This window comes from Polyodon spathula, chromosome 8 (assembly GCF_017654505.1).
Source record: "Polyodon spathula isolate WHYD16114869_AA chromosome 8, ASM1765450v1, whole genome shotgun sequence".
Classification (NCBI taxonomy): Eukaryota; Metazoa; Chordata; class Actinopteri; order Acipenseriformes; family Polyodontidae; genus Polyodon; species Polyodon spathula.
The window spans coordinates 6,281,808-6,298,510 of NC_054541.1; the positions used below are offsets into that span (position 1 = coordinate 6,281,808).

Below are 16,703 nucleotides of genomic sequence, written 5' to 3' on the forward strand. Positions count from 1 at the left end.
TATTGATTAGTGCATGTATATTCTTATCTAAATTAACCAATATTATTTACTGCATTTGTTCTTGTGGAGAAAAAAACAAAAAAAAAAAAAAAAAAAAAAAAAAAACAAATACAAGATGTTGTAAGAACTGTCTAGTTTATTATCAGACTTTGTTAATCCATTTTGTGAAACTGGTACCAAATACAAAACACAATGTTGTTCACTATCTGTTAAACTGTAAAACAAAAGCCTACATTAAATAAAGAATGTTTGTCATTTTTAATGTCATTTTTTAAAAACATATTTTAAGGCATTCCGAACATTTTGACAACACAATTCTTGTAGAAGCACAATGTTTTTTTTTTTTTTTTTTTTTTTTTTTATAAGCTGTAACATGTACACATTGTTTGTAAACCAAATGCAAATACTGTATTTTTATTAATAGTTTTGCTATGTTACACAGCTGAAAAGTAAAGCAAGCTGTACTTATTGAACAGTTATGCACAAGAAATAACAAGCTTTTAACATGTACTAATATATTTACTAATTATCAGTTTTAGTAGCCATTGTGTGTTTTTATTAGAATAATATTAAAGTGGAAATAAATATAGTAAATCACTGAAAAGGGCTGATGTGTATCATTAAAAAAATTAAGATTGACCAATTTATTTAGTGAAAAAAACGATGTGGGGTGAAAACAAGAACAACAATGCACTGAGCAACGTGCCATTTTACAAAGCTTTGATGATCAGTTCAATCATTAATTGGAAAAAAGGACAAACGGTTGTTACCACTTTTGTGACACATTTTTGCAATTCAATTTGGGGTTGGGGTTTATAGTTTGTTTCTGCATTTGAAAATAATTCCTGTGCTTAGGTGTTTGATTTGGTTTTTTAAAAGTTTAAGTTAGAGTATTAAAGCTGTGACTAAAATTATTTAGCAATCGCAAATTACAAAAATATATATATATATATATATATATATATATATATATATATATATATATATATATATATATATATATATATATATATATATATATATATATATATATATATATATATTTTAAAAAGGTTTTAAAAATAAATAAATAAACTGAATAATGACCACTGTACATACAATTATTTAGGACTGACAAATAAAAGTCTGAAAGATTAAGAAGTTTGTTGTACCACAATGAAATAATAAACTCACACAGTTGTTGAGTGCGAAATACATTTCTGAGTACCTCAAAAGAGTATTCCTGCATTGCAATTTATTCTAGCTAGGAACAAATTTATCATATTCTGAGTATCTCTGGGTATGTGCTTAGCCTTGTGTTCTGGTTTTAGCAAACAGAATACAGAGTGCATTTATTTGGGAGTTTTCAGAATACCTTTGCCAGTAAATGTAGTGAGTAATTAATGAGAACCGTTCCATTTGAAATGTTGCAATTTGCCAGGGTACTTAGAATTGATCTACAGTTAAACTGATGGATAAACAAATGACTTTGGATAGATCAAATTACTTATTGATGGTTTGGTAATATCTTCTAAAAGTAGCAATATACACACACAATCTCAACAAGGTCAATGTTTAAAGAATTTGCATTTCGTTACAAAAAAAAAAAAAAAAAAGACAATTTGCAATGCATCAATACAATTAGGACTACACGCTTATATTTTCAGCATCAAAATATGTAACATGACATAGACGCTTCAGACTTCTTGCCAAAAATCAGCTCACCAATCCATGCAAATTCAGAGCATTCAAGGTTTTCAAAAAACAGAAACAATCCCCTTTTCTTTCAGTCCTATTGCTTTTCTCCTTGTGCGTCCTTCACTTCAACCACAGCAGACTCCTCTGCCTGGGTGACTGGAGTTTCAATGGTGCTTGTCGGCATAGCCATTAAAGTACCTCCGGCAGCTGCCATGTTTTGCAGGGTCGCTCCCAAAGCTGGCAATGTGAGTAACTGGAAAGGGCTCATCACTTTCACAATAGTGCTGCCATCCTGGATGGCTGCAGTGCTGAGGACAGTCAAGTTTGATGCATCTGGCTGGATCTCTACTGCGTTCGGAATGGCTGTGCCCGGTGAAGCCAGCACTGTATAGCCTCCCAGAAGAGGAGAGTTGGTGGTAGTGAATGTGGCGGTCTGTTGGGGGGCGTTACTGACTGCAGACACCACTTTCCCCAAAGGCAGGTTTGTTAATTGTGTCACTGGCAGAGCGGAAGTCAGTGTAATCTGGGTTGGATGTGCTGAAACATGAGCCGCCACAGAGGCAGGTCCTGACGTGGCTCGTGTTAGCCGTGGTCGTTTGGGAGTGGGAGTAGTAGAGACTGGAGTCAGAGTCATCAGAACATTGTTCAGGTGCTGAGATTTGCTTTTCAGTTCTTTGGCTCTTTTGCGGTGCTCATCACACTGCTGTTCCAAAGCTGCAAAATAAAATTAAACCATAGGCTATTAAACCACAGGCTACATGCTTCTCTACATTTTCAAACAACGAAACACATAAATAGGTACTTGGAGTACACAAGCATTAAAAACAGATATATTTTAAACTCTGAAAGCTTACCTATGACTGATATTAATAACATTTAGAAGTATTTCCAAATGCTGCTCAACTATACAGGATTGACATTTACCAACAATACCACCATTTTAACATCTACAGTCATGAAATTGAATGTATTTGTTTGGCATGCAGACAAAGTAGGACTGCACGGTTACATCGATGTCTTTGATAAGCTGAACAGTCAAAAGACGACAAATGGACCATGTCTTGGCTTAACCTGGTAACATTTTTCCAACATTTTGTCAGCTTTGTAGTTTTAGTAAATCAAAACGTATTTCAGTCTAAAGTGTTTACATTTTCTTTTTTTTTTTTAAATTGTGTCTGTGTCTGGCTCTTTTGTCAGCATGGTTCTTTTAGCTCAGATCTAAGCTGTCGCAGTATTTAGATCCACAACAGTTTAGATCAATCGAACAGACCCTGTGGATTTTACTCACCTACTAAGCTACGAGTATACTGTTCTCTGTAACGATCCATCTGACTCTTGTGACTTGTTAATACCTTCTTTACCAAGTCCAACATTCCAAAGTTTTGCACAATATTATTTAACAATGCAGCATCTACAATCAAACAAAAAAACAAACAGATGAATTATTACAATATGTGCAATGCTTGGTTTACATCTATGGAGTCAAGTTTGGTAATAGGCTTATGTTTGGATTACGTATAGGTGGAACCTGCATGCCATGAAGGTGCGTCCCCTGCAGGGGGTGAAAAGTAATTGCTTAGCAAAAAGTGAGTTATAAGAGCTACAGGGACATTTCTTTGACTAACGGAGCTAACTTGTACACTGCAATTACGCTGCAATTGTATCTGATTTTCTAAATAGAAAGTGCTATCTTGAAAACTGCTTTTATCAATCCAGTTAAAGAGATTAAAAAAGGAACATTACTGCAGGGAAGTTTGGACAAGTCAAATACTTATTCTGTAAATGTCTTAAGTCCAATATTAAACTGTTGTTGTCCTGCTTAGAGAATACAGTCAGCACTCAGATATTCGTTACTCAGGTCGCCTTTTACCATCCTTGTATTAGGAATTAAATCAATCCCCATTATATACATGTAACAAAATAATGCACTTACCTGTTATACAAGATTTACAACTCCATCACCAGTTTTTTGATGCAAAGCCTGCATGTTTTTTTTTTTTTTTTTTTAATTCTCTCTAGTGTCAAACTAGTCTGTCCTGTATTGTGCAGTTACACAGCGCTTCCTCTAGTTTCACCTGACGAAAATGCAACCAAAACAAGCTAGGGTAATGTAACAGATAATCATTAAAACAGTTTTAGATACTGTGATGTATTTTTTTTTTGTTTTCTTTTATCTGTGATTTTTGTTGCTTTTGTGCATTTTCATTTGCACATGAACTGTGACATTAGAATTATTGAGCACTATATTGTATAATTCTAAATACTGACTTGGGATACTGTGTTAATTCTGGAAACTTATTTTTTATTTTTTGAATTTGCTAAACTGCATTGCCTTTTACGTGTTATGCAGTTCTGTGCATAGGTAACATTTAGATTTAAATTTTGCTGTTAGGTCGTTAATGGGAATTTTTACATACCGCTACAATACGTACCGGATTTCTACTGTATTAGTTATATTAAAATACTAATTTTGACAAAAAAATATAGTACTGTACCAACAAAACCAATAAAGTATATCTAAATAGAAGCCTACTTATTTTAAAACACAGTCCATTCAGATATTTTTTGAAACTGTCAGTTTTTCAGAGAACACAAAAAAAGATACAAGGGTTGGAACAGGCCAAAATGAAATAATCAGATATGAGTCACACGCGTTTAACTGTCACTGAAATAAAAATGTTATAGGGTCGGATATGTGAGTGCTGACTGTATTTCTTTCCCCTGCAGTTTTCAACACAGTGATGGGCTAGTACAGTGAGAGCATCCCCTACTTCTGATATTCGTCTTAATCAAGTAGGGAACCTGTTAATATTAAAGTAATACAACAAACTCCTTCCAAGAACATACACAGCTTGGCCACCCCTGTTTGATACTGACCAGTAATCTGTAAGGGAGGCTGTTGAATCCTGTCTTGTAACCCTTTCAGGTTCTCCTTCACCTCTTTCTGAAACTCCTCGATTACTTCATCCAACAGCCCTGCATCCTTCAGCCCACGCCAGAAAGTTACAGTGTCCTCTGCAAAAGAAACAGAAAAACAAAACAGAAAAAGACTATTGAACAACAACAATTGGGTAATGTGTAACTTGATACACTACTGTCAGAGGCACCTACCTCCAATTGTAGTTATCCATTCAGCACTGTCGTCTGATGGTTCCACTGTAAAAGTAGCAGGCGAACCATTTACTGTAAACAGAATAATCATAAGTAAATATGGCTGTCTGAAATTACAGATAATATGCATATGAAGCATATAGGACAATCAAACAATGTTTCAGTTAAAAAAGCAAATACTGAACACATGAGACATATACAGTGCCTATAGAAAGTCAAAACTCCCTTTCAAAATGTTTACCTTTTATTGCCTTACAGCCTGGAATTAAAATGCATTATATATATATATATATATATATATATATATATATATATATATATAATATATATATATATATATATATAGACATATATATATCTACACATCCTACCCCACAACTTCTAAGTGAAAAAAATATTCTAGAGATTTGTAGAAAACTAATCAAAAATAGTGTCCACCCTCCTAGCAATCCTAAATTAGCTCAGGTGTAACCAATCGCCTTCAAAATCACACACCAAGTTAAGTGGCCTCCACCTGTGTTAAATTGTAGTGTTTTTCATGATTTGAGGATACATTCAGCCGTTCCTGTAGGTTCCCTCTGCTGGGTAGTGCATTTCAAAGCAAAGACTCAACCATGATCACCAAGGAACTTTCAAAAGAACTCTGGGACAAAATTGTTGAAAGGCACAGATCAGGGGATGGGTATAAAAAATATCAATGGCCTTGAATATCCCTTGGAGCATGGTCAAGACAATTATTAAGAAGTGGAAGGTGTATGGCACCACCAAGACCCTGCCTAGATCAGGCCGTCCCTCCAAACTGAATGACTGAACAAGAAGGAGACTGATCAGAGAGGCTACCAAGAGACCAATGGCAACTTTGCAAGAGCTACAGGCTTTTATGGCCAAGACTGGTCAAAGTGTGCATGTGACAACAATATCCCAAGCACTCCACAAATCTGGCCTGTATGGTAGGGTGGCAAGAAGGAAGCCATTACTCAAGAAAGACCACCTTGAATTCCATTTGAAGTATGCAAAAAAAAAAAAAAAACTTCTGAGATTCTGAAGCTATATGGTGAAAAGTTTTGTGGTCTGACGAAACTAAAATAGAACTTTTTGGCCTAAATGCAAAGCGATATGTTTGGCGCAAACCCAACACAGTGCATCACCCAAAGAACACCATCTCTACTGTAAAGCATGGTGTACTTTTAATATGTAATTTTTTTTCTCAATGAAAACTTTTTTCCCCTTAACAGTGTGGAGTATGGTGTGTAGATAAGTATTAAAAAAATCATTTAAATGCATGAAACTCTGAGGCACTGACACAACAAAATGTTAAAAAAGTTCAAGGGGCTGTAGACTTTCTATAGGCATTGTATACGGTATGCGAGATAAATACAACTTGACCCTATCAAGACCCTATCACCACAGCAAAAACAAATCAACATCTTTTAACAAGCCTTCAGGTTTAATTTACACGGGTTTAATTCAATTGTTCAATAGTTTAGCATAATAGAGACAAAATATATTGTATGACTGAAAAGATTTGAATCTGAACAAAATTAATTTTAAATAAATCACTCACGGAGGGCTTGAAAGTTTGAAAGGCAGTTACTGTCTGCTGACGCAGGGGTAATGGGAATGAACTCAGTTGACTGCTGGCTGCTAAAAGAGGCCCTGGTTCCCACAAGGTCAATTTTAGTGCTGCGGCAGGTATTGGAGCACACCTTTGTATGCTGATAGAAATCCAGTTCTCCAGAATCCATGATTTTCCTGAAAGAATGGAGTGCAGTTTGTCAAGAGGGAAACTAGTTGTTTTTCATCATCACAATTATCATTACTATTATACTATTGCATATAATATGCTTCGTACATACATACCTTAGCATGATACCATTCAGGCGAATTGCTCTCTTCCAATCCTTCAGTGTGGACTTCCCAGCTAAGTGCACAAATTCTTTAGGGCTGATCACGTGCTCATTATACTGCAATAAATAAACAATGACATTTCAGTATATTGGGTCACTCATAGTAATGTCATATGCTGTGCAATATGTTGCAAGGAACATAAAACATAGGAACTGGGTTGCAGATTGTGATGGGATTTTTTGTTTTTCACGGGTGTATGAAAACGGACAATCAAAACTAATGTCTTAAAACCCACAGTATGTTTCTCCCTGTCTACTCTCTACCTCTATTTCAGGTAAATGTTTATTTTTAAAACATTTAGTTAGCACTTTTAAAACAATGAGAAGGGATGACAAATGGAAACACTGGACCCACCTGGACACACTTGATGTTAATCCCTGGACAAACAAACTTCTTCCAGATCAGGTTTCCTCTGATGTCTCCGCATGTTATGGGGTAAATAACTTCAGGCTCCAGATTCTCCACTTCTTCTGACAGTTTTACTGTTTTGAGCAGGCACACAAGTCATATTATTACTAGATGTAATATGAGAAATCATACCATCACATTTATTTCTGATAGCATTTCCTGACCATTTCTGTTTTGTTTTTTTTTTCCCATAACACAATTAACCTTTTGTATTAAATATCATTCACAGTTAGCCATTTTATCAAACACACTTCTCTATTAGCATTTTTAAGTTATAGGGCTTGCTGAGAGACAGTTGCTTTATAGTTAAAATTATTTTATGTGCACACAGTTTTCAAGATTTTGGTACGGGGCTGTGGGCAAGTACTACAGAACATTACAACATCACTATTACATTTGATAAGTCTGAAGCATACCTATTACTGCTTCTTTCTCTAAAAGAGTGGATTCTGTGAATGTGGTTTCAGTCTCAGCCTCCATGCTCTCTTCGGTTAAACCTTCACTGTTTGAGCAAAATACAGGTATTATTATTACAGCCAAATTTACTGCAGTTATTATAAGCGGTACAAGTCACCTAACAGTGTTTACAAAGCCATGATATTTATTACAAAGGAAACCGTCATTACCAGTGACTAACAAAGGATAGGTATACAAAGAGCAATGCAAGCACACTCCACTGTACTGCATGGAATGAAACTGTGCCCCACGGTTTCCCATATTTTCTGTGGCGCAGCAATAGGTGTGTTTCAGTAGTAGTAAGTTAAACCAATACATTACAATGCTAAAGCACATGAATGAGCTGCCTTAATCAGATAGGGTATGTGGTTTTGTTTCTAGAGCAACAAATTAAATATGTGACCCAAGACCCTGACCCTTTTTACTCAACCCATTAGTATATATATATATATATATATATATATATATATATATATATATATATATATATATATATATTATATATTATATATATATAATATATATATATTTATATATATATTTACTCTATATATTTATTTCTACTGTATGTGCATACAAATATTACAGTTTTAGTTTTTTCCTGATACCACTCAATATTAGAATTTTTGTATTTATTTTTATTTTTAAATAATATCTGAAAACAGCAGCAGCATTCTTTAGTGATTCTGGTCTCAACCTCACCCCCCCTCAGAAGACATTAGTCCAAATCACAAAACCACCACATGTAAATAAAAGAAAGATCTGAACTGTAACAGTGTGAGTGTGCAGGTACGTCTATCACAGGAATTTCTCGATTTTGCATTATTCAAGGGATCTTTGTTTATATACAATCAATTACATTGATAAAAAGAAACATACTGTACCATACAAAGAAACAAGTTCCTGTCTTCATTCTGTCCCCCGAAATGAAGAAAACAGATTTCCAAATATTTTTGTATGTGAATCATTACTGGTGTTTCCAATTGATCTGGTCAGATATGATCTAGTCAGATCTTCTCACAGCTTTAACCCCTACAGATCCCCAAGTAATCTGATTTCTTAATAACCAGTGCATATTGAATTAAATATGTACTGTCCCAGTGCATATTGAATTAAATATATACTGTCGGTGGTATATATATATATATATATATATATATATATATTCATATATAATATATAATATATTCAATCATTGGACGAAGTTTTGGTCAAATCATGTAGGACGTTGTATCTATGCTTTTAACTGTATAAACTTGTCTATAAACACTTAATATTTCATTATATGATATTCGTACTTCTATATGCTGATAATCTTAAGTGAATTGCAGTCAAAAATTTAATTTTTAAATGAAAATGTAAATCTTGTCAATTTCAATGAAATGGTCATCCAAAGCAAGGGAATTTCAGTCTTAGAACACTGGCCTAAGTATAAAAGTGTCTTCATTAGATGTTCTCTATGTTAACAAGCATGTTACCTAATTAACCTTTTGTCACCAATTATTGTTAATAGGTGAGGGTCCATGATTACTATAAATATAGGTAGCGTAGGCACAAGCTTGCGATTCCTGAACGTAAGGGTGCAGAAAATGGCAAAATATGCTCAGTTAAGCAAAGAAAAAATTTACTTTTAGAAATGAATGTCAATCTTCAAGACAAATCGCAAGAACTTTGTAAGTGTCTTTTACTGCTGTGGGCAAGACCATCAAACGATTTGAAGAAACTGGCACTCATGAGGACCGAACAAGGTCAGGCAGGCCAAGGGTGAGCTCAGAATCAGAGAACAAGTTTATTTGAGTCTGAGAAACCGGCGATTAACTGCCCCTGAAATACAAGCTCAGCTAAATGCTACTAGAAGTACAGATGTTTCAACATCAACTATTCAGAGGAGATTGCATGAAGGTGGCCTAACTGGAAGAATTGCAGCAAAGAAACCATTGTTAAGAGTGCAGAATAAGAGGAAGAGACTTGCCTGGGCCAAAAAACACAGAAACTGGACGTTTGAGGAGTGGAAGTCGGTCTTATGGACGGCTGAGTCAAAATTTAAAATATTTGGGTCCAACCGCCGAGTATTTGTAAGACGCAGACAGGGTGAGCGCATGAGTTCTGCATGTGTGGTTCCCACTGTCAAGCATGGAGGAGGCAGTGTCATGGTCTGGGGTTGCTTTGCTGGTGACAGAGTTGGTGATCTTTACCAAGTCCATGGCAAGCTCAACCAGCATGGCTATCATAGCATACTTCAGAGGCACGCCATTCCATCAGGATTATGGCTAGTTGGGCAGTCCTTCATTCTTCAGCAAGCTAATGACCCGAAACACACCTCAAAATTGTGCAAGAACTATCTGGTGAAAAAGGAAAGTGAAGGACAACTCAATCTAATGACCTGGCCTGCCCAGTCTCCAGACCTCAATCCTATAGAACTTGTTTGGGAAGAACTGGACAGAAGAGTCAAAGCAAAGCTACCCACAAGTGCCCTACATCTCCTGGAATTGCTGCAAAAGAGCTGGGAAGACATGTCGTTGATTTCCTGCCGAAACCTGTTAACCGAATGACTCATGTTTGTGAGTTTTTAAGGCAAAGGGTGGCTATTTTGAGGAATCCAAGATTTAGAGACAATTTTCTTGAACATTGCTTTGATACTCCTTATGTTTTGTTTTGTACACTGTAGCATGTGTTTTCATTTTCAAGTGTTTACAAAAACGTATACAACGTAAAACATTGTCAATTATGAAAAAAACCTAGTTTCCAGCAAGTGTACTCATACTTTTGACTGGTACTGTATATATTTTTCAAATCATAATTAAAAATAGGCTGTTTGAAAACAGACTACATTCAGTTAATGCACCTACATGTTATTTAAAATGACAGATACATTTTTTCTGCAAAAAAAGTAGTTGATTAAAAATGGATTTAAAAAATCAATTGAAATCAACATTTTATACCAGTTTAGTTTGCACAGGTTTTATTAATGCATGTTCGAGTAATGTCTTTCGTCACCTCATAACATGGTCAAACATTTATGCTGCTTTTCATCCCCTTGATGAGATACTTATACAGACATTCTGACATGTTGCTAGGAGAGTGGAGAGTAGTAATCAATACAAAAGAATCTGACATTTATTAGCTTATAAATGAAGGAATTGTGAGAAATCCCCAACCATGCATATTTTGAAATTATATTCATATTGTTGAACATCTCCCCATATACTGTCTTGGGTCTGTTACAAACTTATTTTACAGCTGAATCTTTCACTTTGCATGTTTATTACGCTGTGCAGGCTCTGAAACATCTATTTGCAACGATGCAACTTCATTCAATAAAACTGCCATTTGTTTTGTTTTTACTTATGCAGTTTCTACATTGTATCCACTGTCTTTTGCTCCTAATGTGCAGGAACGTCTCCAAGCACAGCATGTTGCCATGGTAAGAAGGTGTAGGAGGCTGCTTTGAGGAATCTGTTGTGTCTGGCGCCATCAGACTAGACTGTAGCAGACAGTTAAAAAGAGCCCCAAAGGAAGACAACAAAGTAGAGGGCACAAGCCCAACTATAAATGAATGTTCCCAGAGGATTTGCTGTGTTTAGTAGTCAAGCCCCAGTTCTATCTTTTGTCTGATATGGCCTTGCTCTAAACAAACTACGATAGGAATAACACCATTTGGAGATCATCCCAAAATGCTTGTGTATAAATTAACTTAAGGCCCCCGTGTGTGATGTACTGGCTTTACGGTCAACAAAGCAACTGTGTTGTAAAGGTTTATAGTATTTTGTGTAAGGGAACAGCAATGTATAAAGGATATTCTTTGTGTTAGATGTATGTGAATGTATGGGTGCGACTTCTGTTAAATAGGCATTCTTGTAGAGTTCTTTGAGGGTGGCACCTACCTCTGCTGTGATAAATCAGTTGTTACCAGCACTGTCTTTACTTCCTCCCCGGCACTGCCATCGGCTGCAGTGTCAGGCGTTGTCACGACAACCACTTCCTCTACGTGCACACTGACTTCAGAAGATGCCATGGCAGGAGCTGCTGTGAGCTGCGCCGAAGACACTGGGAAGACAACAGAAGGAACCATTATAAGTCACACTGATACTACTGTTAATTGGAATGGTACAAAATACTTTATGTAGGTAAGGGAACTGCAATTTTGAAGAAAAAATAGACAAAGCCAGGGTATTTATTTTTATTTTATTTTTTCATTATAGGGAAGCTGTATTACAATTCAACCAAGCAATGGGCTCAGTGGTACACAGGAATGACTCAGCCCAGACAGCAAGTAGTCTGGGATAGGCTGAAAGTTTATCTTGAGGGCAATTCCACCCAATCCTGAAAAAAATAGGCCTGAGGACCCCTTATTTAACTTCTGCAATGCAAGGCTACTGGAATTAATTTGAAATACTACTGAATATCGGAAAGGGCAGGTTACCTCGGTTCATGTTTTTTTTGGTTTTTTTAGCCCTGGAACCTACCACTTAAAATAAAAAAAAATACAAAATGCACCCCACTGTCACTGTCAAGAGCTGATCTGTACCAGAACTGTCAATATAAATAACTGAAGAGTGCCAGGTCTGATCAGCTCAACTGACAGCAAAGGGCTGGACTTTGCCTTTGTATACACTGAATATAATCCCCACAGCAAAAGTATTAAACTTGTTTCATTTAGTTTTGTAGCTACAACACAACACAACCAGCATAAGCGATGTTCAAAGTATCTTAACTCTGTCGACAAATTAACTACAGTACTGTACAGTGCAGTACACAGGCCCAGGAGAAATAGTTCTAGTTAAAGTCTACCAACCATAACAAGACACCAGTCAAAAGGGTGAACTTTAATGGTCCTAGTAGTTGATAGATGCAATGGTAGCCGTATTAGTCCAGAGACAACAGACAAAGGAGATGCGATACCTTTTAATGCACTAACTAAAAAAATAATAACCACAAGCTTTCAAGACCTCAAAGGTCTCTTCTTCAGGTGACAATGATCCTAGGTAGTATTAATATAAATCTTGCCGCTGTCACACTCACCTCTTTCTGTTGTATTCCCCCCCCCCCCCCCCCCCCCCCCCCAACCCCCCCCCCCCCCCCCCCCCCCCCCCATGTGCCCCCCCATAAGCTGTTTTTAGCCTCCTTCGAAAACTACCAGATTACTTTGTACCCTTTTTAAAAGTTACTTTAACAGTTATATATGTAAATATATCACATATTTACATGGAATTTCCCATCGGTGTTACTGCGTTGTGCTATTTTAAGATGTTCCAGAAGTAGAAGAGAAACCATCAGAATTATACTATTTTAGTTTTAAAAAGTCAAATGTCAAGGGATGCGGTTTTCTTGTTCCTCGCTGTGATTTTTTTAAAACACACAACATGTACACTACTGTATCTATATTGTATTATAATCTGAAACATTTAATTTAGAAGACAAATATTAAATAATATTATTCTAATTATGACTATAAAAAAATGGTTCTATTAACCATACTAAAAAAAAAAAAAAAAAAAAATCAATTATCTACTGAACCAAGATGTACAATTCCAAAAGTAATTTTCAATCCATGACTACATTATAGTCTACAATCTAGTGCAGTAAGTAACCAGGGTCACTGTATTAATCAATTCTGGGTAGAAGGTATTCTGACCATATTAAAAAAAATTAAAAAAAAAATTAAAAAAATAGGCCTGGGGAATAGCCTCACAAATCACAAACAAAAAGGTTTTGTGTTGTTGGTGGTGGTGTTTGTCATTCTTTTTTTTTTCCCCCAACTAACACTCAACAAAGGACTTTAACTTGCATTTGTCTTTATTTTGTATTATTATTATTATTATTATTATTATTATATATTATTATTATTATTATTATTATTATTATTATTATTTTAGGCTGACAAGAAGCCTTATTATATACAGTATACATGCAAGTAAACGCAGGTTTTTTGTTATGCTAAAGTTTTTTAATCCCACTGTCAAGTCATTTAAGTATACACGTGCATCAAAAATACAATGGTACAAAAGTAGCATTACATAGTTCTCACACAAACACAAAACGAGACGGCAAACCCAGGACATGTAGGTGCAAGTACAGTTCAACACATCTCACTGTATTCAGGAAGATGCGAAAATGCTTTGTTCACAAGTTTACAACTAAACGCCTTTGGCAGGAATAAAACATTTTAAATATGTATACGTTTTGAACACTAAATCAGCCAAATCGAACAACCAAAATTGCGTGTGATGTGTCTGCTAACGTGGTAGCGGAAAACAGTTTTAGAAAATAACACTACGAGAAAACATTGGTCAACTTCCAATATGAAAAGCTGGTTTCTTCCGCCCTAGTCCAAATGCGCGTTCACGCTCACAGTTGCTAGGGTGAATTGCCTCGGGAGCGCCACCAGCCAGACGCAAAGCGTACCGAGGAGTGCCGTGTTGACGCCTAACAATCAACGGCGCGGTGGGCCGTATCGTCCGTACGGCACTTCCAGGGTGTGCGTCCTGACGCTCTGCCACTGATACCACCCCCCAACCCTTCACCGAGAGACTAGGCGTTCTGAATAAACGGCTTTTTTTTTTTTTCTTACCTTTGAATTTGGAGAAGGAGAAGAAGTGGTTTTAACTTTCAATGGTGGGCAAGAGGTTGAAAAAAGATGCGGCGACGTGCGCGCCTGTAAGCAGTAATGGGGACGCAGAGCTGAAAAGAGAGCAGGCACGGGGGCGGAGACGTCGTTGAAACGTCACTCGTTATCTCGTCGCAGGGAGCTGCTTTGCTTCCTCCATGCAGTTTTGCATTGGCAGGTTCTGATTTGTGCTTTGCCATAGCGTTGTAAAATAGTAAATTGTTAAAAATCGAAGCTGTGGAAAAGAAGTTTAATTACAATACAGAAAAATAAAAAAATAAAGATCCACAACGGCACATTTAATTACTTCTGTTCGAAATTGTCCAAAGAATTAACCTTTGCAGGGTCCTTAAACATTTGTTCCTGTAACAAATTCACCATACTGTTTTTTGTTTTTTTTTAACAGAATCCCAACAGGAGGACACATTACTGCAGCCAGAAAGATAAGAAATAATAATAATAATAATAATAATAATAATAATAATAATAATAATAATAATAATAATGAATAAAAAACGATGCTATGGTTGTAGCTATACCACTCGTGTGTATACCAGGCAGGACTCTTCAGCTGGGATTATGTTGTTTAGAAACTATTATGATAGGTAACCCTGGGATTTGTATATCAGAAGTTTAATTATCATTACTGTTATGCTACAATTACGGGTGCCTAATGTAAAAGAACAGGGCTTGGGAAATTGTCTTTAAACATTGCTTTTTAGTTTAATGCATGTGCCTAAAATAGTAGTGACATATTACTAAACAAGACACAAAAAAATTAATATGCAAGAACACTTGGAGGGACTGATATGGAAAAAGGACAACTAGTATTCATTTGTGATTGGTTTTAACTGAATGTGTTTTGTAAAAGAGAATCATGGAAAGTGTGTGTGTGTGTGTGTCATTATGGATTAGGACATCTCATAAGGTCTTCCATTTTTAGATAACATTTAAAACATCCTTGAAACAGCCTGGTTGCTGTTTTAAGGAGCCCTATGGGCAGACACACAATGTAGGGGTTATGTGGTATTTCTTTTCAATGGAAACTCTGCTAGGGCTTAAATTAAATGTAAATGCACCTGTTAAAATAGAAAATAAATACCACACAATAGACTAGTGTTTTTTTTTAAACAAAGCAAAAAACCTGTTTGGTGGGTATTTGTGTACAGTACAATACACATTGATCTAAACACTTTCATTACCAGTGTTTGGCAAATTAACATTAACATTTTGGGCTGATCGTTTCTGTCTGTCTGTCTGCCTGTCACATGGCTTGATTTTGCACCAATCTACCATGTATAACATGCACTCCGAGACTCCGAATCACATTTCTGATTGCATGTGGCTATAATCCCATAAAATATGTTTGAGGACGCAGATATCACTGCTTCCCCTGCACTGATTTCCTGCCATGGCATCTTCTGAATGCCTGCACTGATATCTACAGTAGTGTAAGACTTAAACATTACCTTCCCTGTTTAATTGATATTGAAGCCAGACTCTGGTTCTTCAATACATTTATATGAGATATTTCCAACACTGCTTAAAAATTGATATTGAGGAATCTAACTTTGTTTACTTAAACAAAATAAAATAATAATAATCTAGTTAATGAAACAACATGGCCCTCCAGTAATATGTCACTGTGGCATTGCAAAGGGTCTAAGGCAAACCCATTCTCACTCCACTTGGCCTCTTGCTTTGAATAGTTAAGATACAGCTAAGATGATTTTCCCATATCAGAAACAGGAAAAACAAGGCCACATTTGAAGCATAATAGTGTGTGTTGTGTGTTTCTGTTGTGATTTCCGGACGTGTGCAATTCTGTACAGTAGGACTTTAATGCTGAAACATACAGTCCAGATTAGTTCCTAGAGTGGCTGTCCTTAGAAAGCAATTATGATAGTATTTTTCAGCTTCTCAAAAAATGCTACTAGTTTCTGCGGGCATTGAAACTAGTTCTTTCAGTGTGAATCAGACTTCTGCAAGTTTTTATTTTTACAGTGTATCTTAAAGACCATGCTGACATTTGTACTTACACAATACCAGCCACAATTTTGCATCTTATGACTGTTTACTTATGACATACACAGACTTGCTGGTATGACCTCCATGGCAGTATTAGAGATAGCACTTCTGTTAGTCTCAAAACCAATTGGGTCCTGGTTCTCCAGGACAGTTCGGGACAGCTCGGGTTGTATCAAGGTTCCTTTTACAGCTCTACAGGACAACAACTGATCTCAACAAAGGCAAATAAATAATTCTAACATCTCAAGTTGGTGTATCTACATATGCAGATACACCATATGTCACCCTTGCATTTTGGCTATATCTTGAGGACCATGCACCCTTAGATGATGAGAATTGAATTATTTTTAAGTAAATATTGTTGCAGTTTTCAAAATCTTTTTGTTTTGTTTTGTTTTGTTTATTATGTAGGCTGTATTATCAGAACCGCTTCTCCAAATTTGAGAAATAAGTTATTATACATACTGTAGGTAAGGGTGAGCACATATATGTGTGTTATTTATATCTA

The 16,703-nt window shown here is 36.0% G+C and overlaps 1 protein-coding gene across 2 annotated transcripts; it reads right to left on the reverse strand.

The window, feature by feature from the left end:
• Window positions 1-1,063: 1,063 nt before the first annotated feature.
• On the reverse strand, window positions 1,064-14,290 carry LOC121319249 (glucocorticoid modulatory element-binding protein 2-like). 2 transcript variants are annotated; one of them, XM_041256468.1, is made up of 11 exons: window positions 14,132-14,290; window positions 11,445-11,607; window positions 8,445-8,474; window positions 7,521-7,606; window positions 7,051-7,178; window positions 6,649-6,752; window positions 6,353-6,540; window positions 4,789-4,860; window positions 4,555-4,692; window positions 2,966-3,088; window positions 1,064-2,391 (listed from the first exon to the last, which is right to left on the reverse strand). In XM_041256468.1, the coding sequence occupies exons 2-11, from the start codon at window positions 11,573-11,575 to the stop codon at window positions 1,772-1,774; spliced, it is 1,620 nt and encodes a 539-aa protein (XP_041112402.1). In that variant the 5' UTR covers window positions 11,576-11,607; window positions 14,132-14,290; the 3' UTR covers window positions 1,064-1,771. The 2 variants fall into 2 exon arrangements, with proteins under 2 accessions (XP_041112402.1, XP_041112403.1); XM_041256469.1 differs by lacking the exon at window positions 8,445-8,474 and having other exon boundaries at window positions 14,132-14,289.
• Window positions 14,291-16,703: the final 2,413 nt, after the last annotated feature.

Excerpts from the sequence above, each read along its gene's own strand:
- LOC121319249 (XM_041256468.1), bottom strand. The coding sequence starts at position 11,575 with ATGGCATCTTCTGAAGTCAGTGTGCACGTAGAGGAAGTGGTTGTCGTG. Across the intron at positions 7,607-8,444 it reads GGAACTTGTTTCTTTGTATG|TGAAGGTTTAACCGAAGAGA; the intron begins GTACAGTATGTT and ends TTGCTCAAACAG. Across the intron at positions 7,179-7,520 it reads AGAGAAAGAAGCAGTAATAG|TAAAACTGTCAGAAGAAGTG; the intron begins GTATGCTTCAGA and ends TGCTCAAAACAG.